The sequence below is a fragment of the Mobula hypostoma genome, chromosome 28, assembly GCF_963921235.1.
Source record: "Mobula hypostoma chromosome 28, sMobHyp1.1, whole genome shotgun sequence".
Classification (NCBI taxonomy): Eukaryota; Metazoa; Chordata; class Chondrichthyes; order Myliobatiformes; family Myliobatidae; genus Mobula; species Mobula hypostoma.
The window spans coordinates 27,379,386-27,393,594 of NC_086124.1; the positions used below are offsets into that span (position 1 = coordinate 27,379,386).

Genomic DNA, 14,209 nt, shown 5'->3' on the forward strand with positions numbered 1-14,209 from the left:
ACAAAAACAAGCCCTTCAGCCCATCCAGTCTGTGCTGAACTGCTATCCTCCCTAATCCCATAAACCGTACCTGGACCATAGCCCTCCCATCCATAGTTATACAAACCTCTCTTAAATGCCAAAATGGAATCTGCAGCCACCTCTTCTTCTGGCAGTTCATTCCACACTCTCACCATCCTCTGAGTGAAGAAATTCCTCCTCATGTTCCCCTTAAACATTTCACCTTTCACCCTCAACCCATGGCCTCTAGTTTAATCTCATCCAACCTCAGAGGAAAACCCTGTTTACATTTACCCTGTCGATACCTCTCATAATTTTGTTTGCCTCTATCAAACCTCCCTCATCCTTCTAGACTCTAATCTTTCCCTATAATTCAGGTCCTTAAGACCCGGTAACATCCTTATAAAATTTCTCTGAACCCTTTCATCTTATTGTTAACTTTCCTCTAGGTAGATGACCAAAACTGCACAGAATACTCCAAATTAGGCCTCACCAACATCATATACACCTTAAAACAGGTAGGTGTACTCAATACTTTGATTTATGAAGGCCAATGTACCAAAAGCTTTCTTTATGACCCTAGCTATCTGTGCCGCCACGTTCCAAGAATCATAAATCTGTATTCCTAGATCCCTGTTCTACCACACCTCTCAGTGCCCCACCACTCGTGTAAGTTCTCCTCTGGTCTGTCCTTCCAAAATGCAAAACCTCACACTTCTCTATCAAATTTCACCTGCCATTTTTCAGCCTATCTCTCCAGAAGGGGAAGAAATTACCAGAAGTTCAAGAAATTGATGCTCATGCTGTCAACTTGGAAGCTACCCAGATGGAATACGAAGTGTTCCTCCTCCAACCTGAGTTTGGTCTCATCATGGCAGTAGAGGAGACCATGGACCAGCATGTTAGAATAGGAAGTAGATTTAAAATAAGGGGCCACCAGGAATTCCCACTTTTTGGGTGGTCACCCAATCTATGTTTGTTCTCACCGACGTAGTGGAGGCCACGCTGGGAGCGCCGAGTACAGTAGATGATCCCAACATACTCACAGATGTAGTGTCGCCTCACCTGGAAGGACTGTTTGGAGCCCTGAATGATGGTGAGGGAGGAGTGATAAGTGCCAGGAGGGTAGATTGGTGAAGAGAGACCGATGAAGAAGGAAGTGATGTAGAGAGTGATCCCAAGGAAAGCAGGGAGAGTGGAGGATGGAAAGATGTGCCTGGAGGAGAATCCCATTGGAGATGGTTGAAGTGATGAAGAATGATGAGCTGGATATGGAAGGTCATGGGGTGGTGTGTAAAATCCAAAGCAGATTAGCTTTAAATGAAAGTTCTGTGGTCTTACAATCATGTCTGTCATTTGGGACTGTTGCACTACTGGAAATACCTTGACATCTATCCTGTCAAGCTGTCTCCCACCCGCCCAGTGTCTTGTGTTTCAATTCGATCATGCCCTCATTCCGTAAGACCTGAAGGTAACACACATTCTGCGAATCCTGCATGCTTGGGATTTCGGGTATTGCCAGGCAAGCAGGTTTTGGAGATGATTTAGATGTCACTCCCACTGTGTTTTTGTGGGACAGAGAGAGTGGGGTAGAGAAAGCAGGGGGGGGAGAGAGGGAGAGAGAATGAGGGAGGGAGAGAGGGAGAGAGGGAAGGAGGGAAGGAGGGAAGGAAGGAGGGAGAGGGGGAAAGGGGAGAGGGACAGGGAAAGGGGGAAAGGGGAGAGGGACAGGGAGAGGGAGAGGGAGATGGAGGGAGAGAGGGAAGGAGAAAGAGAAGGAGAGAGGGAGGGAAGGAGAAAGGGAAGGAGAGAGAGAGGGAGAGGAAGAGAGAGAGAGAGGGAGGGAGGGAGAGGAAGGGAGGGGGGAGGGAGAGAGAAAACAAACATCTGGGACTGGGGACTTTGAGCAACAGTGTGCCACGTGGCCCTTCATGCCTGTTCTGACTCTTGCTGACCTCAAATCCTGTGCCAGCCACCCGTAACCTTTGATCTTCAGTCTTAAATATTTATCTCTCTCCACCTTTAATTATCCTCATGATCTGGCTTCTACCATAAGACCGCAAGACACAGGAGCGGAATGAGGCCATTCAGCCCATTCGGTCTGCTTCACTGTACCCCCAGGTACTTGGCGCTACTGTTTCGTAGTGGTCAGCGTGACGCTATTACAGGTTGGGGTGCTAGAGTTCAGTGTTCACTCCTGGCATCCTCCCCATGGAATGTGTGGGGTTTGACTGAGTTCTTCGGTTTCCTCCCACAGTCCAGAGACATACCGGGTCACTGTAAATTGTCCCGCGATTAGGTTAGGGTTAAATTGTTCCGTGATTAGGGCTGGGAAGGGCTGATTCTGCGCTGTGTCTCACTGCCCTCCACTTACTTCTCCCGGAGTCTCTGCAGTTCTCGCTTCAGGTCCTCGTCCTCCACCTCTGACTCATCGTCACTGCTCATGGGGGAGGAGAGCGAGTGGCAGGGGAGGGCTGGAGGTCGGCCAGCGACAGGGTGTGGCCTACCGGCTGGGTCACTGTCCGTGCTGGGCTGCTTGCTGAGAAGGCTGCTGGGTGCCTCCTCCTCCTCGTACCAGCCCGGCGGCAGGTGCAGCAGCCCGTCGAGAGCATCGCAGCCCCTGGGGGTAGATTCAGCCCGCGGAGGGGCGCCCCTGGATGGGGTGATGGTTGGGGAACGATGGCTGGAGTCATCCTTTGGGTGGTGGGGTGAGTGTTCGGCAGGTGGGATGGCTCCTTCAGGATGGGGCGATGATGCAGAGATCTTGGGGGGGGTGGGGGGAAGAGGATGGAGAAAAAATAATTATTTATTTCAACCAAACCCCGACCACTACTCAGTGTCTGGCCCCTCACCAACAACCCAAGCCTCACCCAGCTCCCTCACTCGCAATTAAAAAAAAGCTCACTTCTCTCTCTCCCTCCCATCCCCCGAATAACGGTAAACTCCCATTCTCAGAAAATAGGAGCCTCTCCTCTTCCTCCCCTGGCTCCAGCCCCGAGTAAAGAACCCCTCTCCAAATAAAGGTGTCCTCCACTACCTCCCCTCTCTTAGACACAAATTCCCCTCCCTCAGACATAGACTCTACTCCCTCCCTCTCCCAGACACAGATGCTCCTCCTCTCCCCCCTCCCAGACAAAGATGCCCTCGCCTCCCCTCTCCCAGACACAGATACTGCTCTCCTACCCTCTCCACGACATGGACTTCACTTCTCCTCACCCCAACACGGACACCCACTCCTTGACACAGATGCCCCCACCTCACACAAAAGCCCTACACAGCTGACAGCGTAGGTGGCTCTCACCAGCTATGATAACCATCCCTCCTACATTCCCTCCCTCTTCAACCCCACGTTATTTGCAGCGAGAGCAATACAGTGGAAGAGCTGTGATACTCCCCTCCTACACTCTCCAAATCTTACCCGAAATCGCCCAGCCTGTCTGCACACAGTGGATTGGTCATCTGGGAAGCCTCCATGGGTGCTGCCCTGCTCCGTCCCAGCGAGGTCCTTGCCTCCAAGGTTGGTCTGACTGTCACCGGCTGCCCGGGGCAAAAGGAGAACAAGGGGGCGCGCGGTTAACAGCAGCTCAGATCCAGAGTTCAGGGCATTGGGAGAAAGGTTCATTGTCCATTCAGAAATCGGATTGGGGAGAGTAAGAAGCTGTTCCTGAAACTTTGAGCATGTGTCTTCAGGCTCCTGTACCTCCTCTCTGATGGTAGCAATGAGAAGAGGGCAAGTCCTGGGTGATGGAAGTCACCCTCTTGAGGCATCGCCTTTTGAAGATGTCCTCAATACCAGAGGGCACAGTCTCAGAATAGAAGGACGTCCTCTTAGAACAGGAATTTCTTTAGGCAGAGGGTGGAGAATCTGTAGAATTCATTGCCACGGACGGCTCTGGAGGCCGAGTCATTGGGTATATATAAAGCAGAGGTTGATAGGTTCTTGATTAGTAAGGTTATGAGGGAGAAGGCAGGTGAATGAGGGTTGAGAAGGATAACAAATCAGCCATGATGCAATGGCAGAGAAGACTTACTGGGCTGAATTTTGCTCCTATGCCTTATGGTGAGGAGGGTAGTAAGCTGGCTGAGTTTTGATGTACATGTGACAATTAAATCTAAACCTTTCTCCCCATCAGCAACTCCCTCCAAAGATACCCTTGCCCACCAGCACTAAGAGGACAAATACAGCAACCAGTTGAAGAGTTGACATTAGCAGTATGTGTCACATGTATTGTATTGTACAAAAGTCTTAGGCACATGTACAATGCCTATAAAAAGTAAATATTGCCCCCCCCCCAAGAAGTATTCACGTTTTATTGTTTTACAGCATTGATTCACAGTGGATTTAATTTGGCTTTTTTGACACTGATGGACAGAAAAAGACTCTTGTCAAAATGAAAACAAATTTCTACAAATCGGTCTAAATTTATTACAATTATTAAAAACAAAATAATTGATTTCATAAATATCCCCTTCAAGCCTTGAGTCTGTGTGGATAGGTCTCTATCAGTTTTGCACATCTGAACACTGCAGTTTTCCCCATTCTGCAGTGTTTCTACAAAACTGCTCAAGCTCTGTCAGATTGCATGGGGATCGTCAGTGAACAGTGCTTTTCAAGTCCAGCCACAAATTCTTACTTGGATTGAGGTCCGGACTCTGACTTGGCCACTCCAGAACATTAACTTCCTTCTTGTGTAGCTTTGGCTTTATGCTTGGGGTCATTGTCTTGCTGGAAAACAAATCTCCTAAGTCGCAGTTCTCTTGCAGACTGCATCAGGTTTTCCTCCATGATTTCTCTGTATTTTGCTGCATTCATATCACCCTCTACCTTCACAAGCCTTCCAGGGCCTGCTGCAGCGAAGAATCCCCACAGCATGCTGCAGCCACCACCATGCTTCACAGTGGGGATGGTGTGTCTTTGATGATGTGCAGTGTTTGGCTTAAGGCCTGTTTGGTTTCATCAGACCACAGGACCTTCTTCCAGCTGACTTCAGAGTCTCCTATATGCCCTCTGGCAAACTCCAGCCGGGATTCCATGCAAGTTTTTTTTTCCAACAGTGGCTTTCTCTTTGCCACTTGTCCATAAAGCTGCGACTGGTGAAGCACTCGGGCAACAGTTGTTGTATGCTCAATCTCTCTCCCATTTCAGCCACCAGAGTTGTCATAGGTCTCTTGGTGGCCTCCCTCACTAGTCCCCTTCTTGCACAGTCACTCAGTTTTCGAGGATGGCCTGCTCTGGGCTTTTATGCTTTTCAATAACCTTTTCACAGAGTTGCTTGGAGTGTTCTTTTGTCTGCATGGGGTAGTTTTTTCCGGGGTACTGACTCACCACAGTTGGACCTTCCAGATACAGGTGTATTTTTACTACAATCGATTGGAACACCTTGACTGCATACAGTGACCTCCATTCAGCTAATTATGTGACTTCTAAAACCAACTGGCTGCACCAGTGGTGATTTGGTGTGCCATATTAAAAGGGGGGGGGGGTGAACACTTAAGCAATCAATTATTTTGTGTTTTATATTTGTGATTAATTTTAGATCACTTTGTAGAGATCCGTTTTCACTTTGACACAGAAGTCTCTTTCCGTTGATCTCAATTAAACCCACTGTAATTCGATGTTGTAAAACAATAAAACACGAAAACTTCCAAGGGGTGAATTCATTTTATAGGCAATATCTATTGCAAAATTTTTAGACAATAGATATACAGTACTGTGTAAAAGTATATATATAGCCAGGGAGCCTAAGAATTTTGCACAGTACTATAGTAATTTTATGTACTATATTGTATTGCTGCTACAAAAAAAAATTAAATTTCATGACATATGTGAGTGATGATAAATCTGATTCTACTATGGGTCTCTATTGTGGACTGAGGACATTGTGGGAAGAGGACAGGGAGAGGGGAATCTTGGTTGGGGAAAGGGGAAGGGAGAGAGTAGGGAGCAGGAAGCACCAGAGGGACATTCTGTAATGATCAATAAACCAACTCTTTGGAATCAAATTACTTTGCCTGGTGTCTCAGGGCTGTGTGTGTGTGTACCTGTGCCAACCCCTCCCCCCCCCACGAACTGCCCCTAGCACGCCTTTTCTGCCACCTGTCCCACACCCCTCCAGTGGCACTCCACCCTCACCATTCCCAACATCCGTTTCTCCTGTCAGATTTACAAACTCTCTCTCTGCTTCACGTTGACAGACACAGTTCTGTGCAAAACATAAGGAACAGGAGCAGGGATCGGCCATCTGGCCCGTTGAACCTGCTCTGCCATTCAATAAGATCATGGCCGATCTGGCCATGGACTCATCTCCACCTACCTACCTGCCTTTTCCCCGTAACCCTTAATTCCCCCATTATGCAAAAATATATCCAACCTTGTTTTAAATATATTTACTGAGGTAGCTTCCACTGCTTCATTGGGCAGAGAATTCCACTGATTCACCACTCTCTGGGAAAAGCAGTTCCTCCTCATCTCCGTCCTAAATTTACTCTCCCGAATCTTGAGGCTATGTCTCTTAGTTTTAGTCTCACCTATCAGTTGGAACAACTTCTCTGCTTCTATCTTATATAATTTTATATGTTTTTATAAGATCTCCTCTCATCCTTCTGAATTCCAGCAAGTATAGTCCCAGGCAATTCAATCTCTCCTCATAGTCCAACCCCCTCATCTCTGGAATCAAACTGGTGAACCTCTGCACTGCTTTAAAGCCAGTAAAGCATATCCTTCCTCAAGTACGGAGACCAGAACTGCACGTAGTACTCCAGGTGCAGCCTCACCAGTACTCTGTACAGTTGCAGCATAATCTCCCTGCTCTTAAATTCAATCCCTCTAGCAATGATGGCCAACATTCCATCCAGCTTCTTGATAGCCTGCTGCACCTGCAAACCAACCTTTTGTGATTCAAGCACAAGCACTCCCAAGTCCCTTTGCACAGCAGTATGCTGCAATCTTTTACCATTTAAATAATAATCTGCTGTTTAATATTTCCTTCCAAAGTGGATGGCCTCGCATTTACCAACATTTTACTCCATCTGCCAGACCGTTGCCCACTCACTTAACCTATCTATATCTCTCTGCAACCTAGCTATATATATGTGTAAGACCTTTGCAGAGTACTGTAGATTATTAAAAGATCAGGTAACTGACGGTTATGGGGAGCTGGCACAGAGGAGGAACTGAGGCCTGCACAAACAGATATGTGACGTGGAACGTAATGGAGGATGTCCAGAGTCCCGGCCTCAGCAATATGGACGGGTGATGGAAGGACATCTGCGGATGTCGGGCTGTCCCAGGTTGGTGGGTCCTGGGATTGGATGCCTGTGCATACAGGAGGCATGAGGGCCGGACAGTAGGCAAGCCTAGAGTTCAAGGTCCTGTCATTAGCTAGTCCAGGTGTTCATACCGAAGATCAAAGGTCAAACAGAGGTCTGGCATTCGGAGCCCAATAGCCAAAACTTGAAGAATGGAGGCCTGTACTGGGGTTGGAGGAGAGTGAGTGAGTGAGTGTGTGTGAATATGAGTGAGAGAGAGAGAGAGAGAGGTTGAGAGAGATTTATGGAATTTGTTTCGCTGTTGTTGTTGTTTGCCATTTGTTGTGTTCTGTGCTGCTCTGCTGAGCAGCATGGGCACGCTAAGCTGGAATGTGTGGTGACCCCCAGTACGTCCTCGAGTGCATTGGTTAACGCAAATGATGCATTTCACAGCATGTTTTGATGCACACGTGGATAAATAAATCTGAATCTAAATCCCACCATACTGAGCGGTAGGGTAGCCTTGATGGGCCGAGTGGCCCATTCCTCCTCCCATTTTGTGTTCTTATGACGGCAAGATTCCAACTTCCATGCAGAAACAGATCTGATGGAAAGATGGCCAATTTGGTTTTGGGTCAATGGAAGGCCAACTGATCCTTGAATTGCAATGGTGAGAAAAATCAGGTGGGAAAGAATGTGATTCATTTTATTTCATATGTTTGGAGATACAGCGCGTACAGGCCCCTTTGAGCCGCTCCACCAGCAATTTAACCCTAGCCTAACCACAGGACAATTTACAATGACCGATTAACCAGTTGGTCTTTGGACTGTGGGAGAAAACTGGAGCACCCAGAGGAAACACACACATTCCATGGGGAGGATGAGGAAGCTCCTTACAGAGGACGCTAGGAATGAACTCTGAACTCAGACGCTCCGAGCTGTAATAGAAACACCAGGACATTCCTGGGACTGCAGGGCTCAAATTATCGTGGCCCAGTAGCGTAGTAGTTAGTGTAACGCTTTACAGTGCACCAGCGATTGGAAGATTGGGATTCCATTACCACCACTGACAGAGAAAATCAAGGTCAGGAGAAGTGGCTTTTCAGCCCATCTCTAACCTTTGACAGTCCACGACTTCCCTCCCATTACCGACACTTCAGCATGCAGTTTCACTAGAACGAGACAGGTCACGGTACCCACCTCCTGTCTGGCTCAGAGTGACTCCCGCTGACAGTGGTGATGTCCGTGTCACGGGCTCCGAAGGCTCAGAGGTAAACTTCTCCTGTGGAAGAGACTGTGGGAAAGCGAGAGGTGCACGAGTTAACAAAGGTGATTCTGCAGATGTTGGAAATCTAGAGTAACATATACAAAATGTTGGAGGAACTCAGCATCTATGGACGGGAATACACAGTCGATGTTTTGGGTTGACATTAGGACTAGAAAAGAAGGGGGAAGAAGCAGGAATAAGAAGGTGGAGAGAGGAGGAGGAGGAGTACAAACTGGCAGGTGATAGGTGGGGGAGGGCGATGAAGTGAAACGTTGAGAGGGAAAGAGGAGGGGTACCGGGGGATGGGGGGGTGATAGGCAGGTGAGGTGAAGAGGAGGTGAGGGGAGCCAGAGTGGGGAATGGAAGAGGGAAGGGGGAAGTGGGGGAGGGAAAAATTACTGGAAGTTAGAAAAATCGTGGTTCATGCCCAGACAGAATATGAGTTGTTGCTCTTCCAGGCTGAGAGTGGCCTCATCTCGGCAGTAGAGGAGGCCATGAACGGAAGTGTCGGTATGGGAACTGGAATTAAAATGGTAGGCCACTGGGAAATCCTGCTTACTGTAAACTGAATAAAGGAACTGCAGAAAAGGACACATCCTCTCTTCGTCACAATGCTGGCATTGCAGTGGGGAGGTGGGTGGGGGTAAAATGGCCAATTCCCAGGATGAGACACCACCTTATCACCAGGGACTTGATTTACTTTAAAATATGAGAATCTGGCAGCTGACTGCTTGCGAATTCTGATGATCCAACATCGTAAGTTCCAGAGTGCATGCAAGGTTACAGCGCCTGGATAGGCCTTTTGGCCCATCTGGTCCATGCTGAGCATGACACCTATTCATTGTTATATGCCAGCTTTTGGCCCGTATCGCCATAAATCTTTCCTATCCATGTACATGTGCAAATACTATTATTGTACCTGCCTTTAAATTCCTTGGTGTTATCATGTCTTGGGGTCAGCACGTTAAGTGCCACCACAAAGAAGGTTCAACGCCTCTGTTTATTTAAAAGTTTGCATGGATTCGCATCGTCATCTAAAACTTTGACAAACTTCTACAGAGCACAGTGGAGACTACCCAGACTGGTTGCATCATGGCCTGGTATGGAAACACCAATGAGGGGGAGAGGAAGAGAGAGATGATGTGACTCACCTTCTCCGCCGCACCGGTGGATGAGCGGTTGGGTGATCCCAGGCACCGTTCCGGAGGCTCGGAGGCCAAGGCTGGGTCGACGTCCATCAGGGGTGGTTCCCCACTGGACAGGGGGGTCTCAGATGCCCCAGGCTGCCCACCGTGCTCCTGGTACAGCAGGGTACGCAACTTCGCATCCAGCTTCTTGATGCAATGGTCGGAGTAGTCCAGCCGAGGGGGGCCCTCACCATCTGACTCGGGTACGGAGGAGGGCTGGACACTCGGCTGCTGCCCTCGGTCAGGGGCGGGGTTTGCCGGGCAGTCGTCGCCGCAGGAAGATGAGGAGGAGGATGAGGAGGAGGACGAGGAGGAGGAGGAACTGCTGCAAGGCGTCAGGCCACTGGGGACGGAGCTGTCCGGTGGGATCCGCTTCATGTCTTCCAGGGAACTCGATGTTGTTGGGTGGGTTGCCTCGTGACTTTTGGTTTCGGGGTCTGTGTGGGGGTTTTGGTTGGGAGAAAAACAAAAGCTCAATTGCCAGGACAATCAGAGAAGAGGGAAAGGCAGAGAGAATGGATTCTGCAGCTCACTAACCCACAGTGCATCTAACATGTCGCTGAAGAGGTTCTCTGGAACCCTGGCGGGCTGCCACGCTTCTCTTGCCAGTACAGCATGACCACAGCTCACTAACCCTAACCCATATGTCTTTGGAATGTGGGAGGAAACCAGAGCATACGGAGGAAATGGGGAGGACGTACAAACCCCTTACCAACAGTGGCGGCAAATGAAACTGGGCTGCTGGCGCTGTGAAGAGCTGTGCTAACCAGTAGTGATACCCCCACATTGGGGAAAAGGTATTTTACTCTCTGTTCTATCTAATTCCTCACAAATTTACCCACCTGTGTAACATCACTCCTCAACCACCTCTGCTCCAGGGTAAAAAAAAACCAAGCCTGTCCTTATAACTGAACTGCTCCATCATGGACAACATCTTGGTAAATCTCCTCTCCACCCTCTCAAGTCCCTATAGAGTGGTGACCAGAACTGCAAGCAATACTCCAGCTGCGGTGTTCTGAATGCCTTATAAAGCTTTATAAGTATGTGGGAAGAAACTGGAGCACCCGGAGGAAACACACATGGTCACGGGGAGATAGTACAAACTCCTTACATACAGCAACAGGGATCGAACAGGGGTCTCAGCTCTGGGCCACAGGCAAGTGTCCCAATGTGCCTTCTTTATATCCTCATGCGCCTGCACTGCCACTTTGTGTAGACTCGTACACAGAAGTCCATCTGTTCGCCCGCACTACCGATCAGTAGGGTGTCCTACCCTTGTGCATCTGAAGTGTACGGCACATTGACAGGATGGTCAACAAGCCAAGCGGCAGAGAGAAGATAAAAAGGGGGTTTGGGTTTTCCTTACCGGCTTCTGTGCTGAGCTGGTGATCACTTGGAATCTCTGCTTCGGAGGTCATGACCTTCTGATTAATAAAGAATCTCCAACGTCCAACAGACGAGAAGTGCGGGCCGGCCTCACCTGCGGCATAAAGGGACACTGTACAAAAACAGACACACACACCCAGAAAACAAATTGAAAGGTCAAGATTGGGGGGGGGAATGTCAGGAGTAAGTTTTACACAGAGTGTGGAACACTTTGTAAAGGGAGGTGATACAGGGCAGATAAACTCAGGATGTTTAAAAGACTATCAGATAGGATCGTGGATGATAAAAAAAAATGGGAGTGCTATTTGGGAGGGAAGGGTTAGATTGATCTTGGAGTAGTTTAAAAGGTTGGCACAACATTGTGGGCTGAACTGTACTGTGGAGTCCTGCATTCTGGGTAAATGCTGCAAAATCAGATCTATTATCACTGGCAAATATTACAAAATATGCTGTTTTTATTTAAGTATGTAGGAGTAGTGCAAAAAGAGAGCAAAAGAAGAAAGAAAATAGTGAGGAAGTGTTTATTGGGTCATTGTCCTTTCAGAAATCGGATGTTGGAGGGGAAGAAGCTGGTCCTGAAATGTTGAGTGTGTGTCTTCAGGATCCTGTACCCTGTCCCTGCTGGTAGCAATGAGAAGAGGGCATGTCCTGGGTGTCAGCTCCATCTTGGGCACCGGCCTCCCCAGCATTGAGGACATCTTCGAAAGTCGACACCTCAAAAAGGCGGCATCTGTCATTAAAGGCCTCCCATCACTCTGGACGAGACCACTTCCTCATCACATCAGTGCTTCGAGAGAGGGCAATACTAGGAAATGTGTCTTATAATGATGGGATGGAAGTAGTCCTTGAGCTGGCTGGTATGTTCTTAGTGGCTACTGTATCTTCTGCCTGATTGGGGGGTGGGGAGAAGAGAGAATGTCCGCAGTAGGTGGAGAGGGGGCGGGCGTCCTTGATTACGTTGGCTGCTTTACTGAGCCCATGGAGGAGAGGTTGAGCGAGCTAGGGCTTTTCTCTTTGGATGAGAAACAACTTGATAGGGGTGTACAAGATGAAAAGAGGCATAGTTCGATTGTAAAGCCAGCACCTTTTTCCCAGGATAGAAATGGCTGATGCAAGGGAGCATAATTTTTAATTATTTATTTAGTGATAGAGTGCAGAGCAGACCCTGCCAACCCTTCGAGCTGTGCTGCCCAGCAACCCACTGATACATCAGCTGTGATGGAGTGGTGGAGGGGACACAACAGGCTGAATTCTACTCTCCAAGCAGCAAGAGGTGGTCATCAGGTCAAGCAGCATCAGTGGGGTGGTGAGGACTGCCGACGTTTCAGGTTGAGCACTGGGACTGGAGATAGGGTGGAGTATAAAGAGGGGAGGGGGGAGTGGGTGGGGTGATAGGTGATCAGTGGATTGCAGAGGGGGTGAAGGGTGATGGGCAGGAGTGGGAGATGACAGACGAGAGACCAAGAGAGGTTGGGTATTAGGCTCAAACAAAAATAGGGTGGGAGGAAGAGGAAGTGTGAAAAGTGGTAAGTAGGGACACAAAGAGAAGAGGGGGTGGGATGAGGGGCAAATTGGAGGGAGGGAGAGCAAGGTGAGGGGTGCAATGGGCAGGTGGGGGGGGATGAGGAACCAAAAAAAAAAAGCATCTGGGGGATCTCAGCAAGTCAGTCGGCGTCTATTGAGGGAAATGAACAATTGATTTGGAGTGTGTGGGTAAGTGGATGGACAGAACCAGGAGTCTCCAGTATCTGCAGTTGCTTATGGGTTCAGAAGGGAGTTGTCTCTTCCCTCTGCTCTGCGCCCCATTCTCTCTACACGGTGGACACAAGAAATTCTGCAGATGCTGCAAATCCTGAGCAACACACACAAAATGCTGGGGGAAGTATCAGCAAGACAGGCTGCATCTATGGAGGGGAATGAACAATCGACGTTTTGAGGCAAGGAGCATCACCAATTATATTTTCCCTCATCCCACTGCCCCTCTCACTCATACCTGTGGGATTAGATTGCTCTTTTTAGTCTGTTTAACTGTTACTTTCTTTGCAGTTTAACAATTAATTATCAGCTTGTATTTTAAGTAGTTTTTGGTTAGTATGTCTCCCAGTGGCCACAGCAATTGTTCAGTGGAATTGGTATGATTCTGGAAAGTTCTGGAAGCTTCTCTTGGTATTGCATTATTTGAATAATTCCTCATTGGCTGACTCTATTTGCTATCTGAATGGAACTTTTCTTCTCACTAACTGCACTGCAGCACCATCGCTTTGCTTCTCTCTCCCTTCACTTGGTCGACTTATTAGTTTCCAACTCTCTTTGTTCTATTAACACTTAAAACAATTGCAGAACAACAGTTTGTTCCTCTTTCCTGAATTCTGAAAGAACCTTGAATTAAAAACATCAGAATATAACATGCATTCTCTCACCACCTTTCTCTGGTACTCCTCTTTCCTTTTCTCCCATGGTCCTATCAGATTCCTCCTTCTTTGGTTCCTTAACTCTTCCACTTATCCCCTCCCAGCTTTACTTCATTCCCCCTTCCCCACCCACCTTCCCATCACCTATCACCAGCCAGCTCATACTCCTCCTCCCCCCCACCCCACTCCCGTCCCCCTTCCTGATGAAGAGACTCGGCCCAAAATGTCAGCTGTTGGGATGTGAGAAGAAAGTAGAACACCCATCAGGAAATCCACGTGGCCACAGGGAGAACATGCGGACTGTACAAACAGGTGACGCCAGAGATCAAGATCTAACTCAGGTCCCTGAAGTTTGAAACCCTCCCAGAAGATCAGTTCAGATTTGGCAGCTGAGTAGTCACAAAATGCTGGAGGAACTCAGCAGGTCAGGCAGGGGATAAACAGTTGACGTTTCAGGCCCAGACCTTTCATCAGGCCTGGAGTGTCGACTGTTTATTTTCGTCTGTAGACCTGCTGAGTTCCTCCAGTGCCTTGTGTGTGTGTGTGTGTGGTGCTCAAGATTTCCAGCATCTGCAGTATCTCCTGTGTCGAACCCAGCAGAGCGGAAGCTGCAGTTCAGTGCAACTTCTGGATGATGCCCCAAAATATGATGACATCTCATCCGGACTGTGACAGACCAGTCGCCTGCTGGACACAAAGTGTGCAAGGTC

General features: G+C 48.5%; 1 protein-coding gene across 2 annotated transcripts in view; it reads right to left on the minus strand.

Annotated features, from left to right (window-relative positions):
- Window positions 1-14,209, minus strand: part of LOC134339027 (serine/threonine-protein kinase WNK3-like) — a 150,860-nt gene that overhangs the window by 13,058 nt on the left and 123,593 nt on the right. For both annotated transcript variants that reach the window (XM_063035282.1, XM_063035283.1), the window contains exons 15-19: window positions 11,069-11,182; window positions 9,667-10,139; window positions 8,449-8,542; window positions 3,419-3,537; window positions 2,375-2,763 (exon numbers count right to left, since the gene is read on the minus strand). In XM_063035282.1, the coding sequence (XP_062891352.1) occupies window positions 2,375-2,763; window positions 3,419-3,537; window positions 8,449-8,542; window positions 9,667-10,139; window positions 11,069-11,182 (1,189 nt within the window). The remainder of the gene's footprint in view (window positions 1-2,374; window positions 2,764-3,418; window positions 3,538-8,448; window positions 8,543-9,666; window positions 10,140-11,068; window positions 11,183-14,209) is intronic.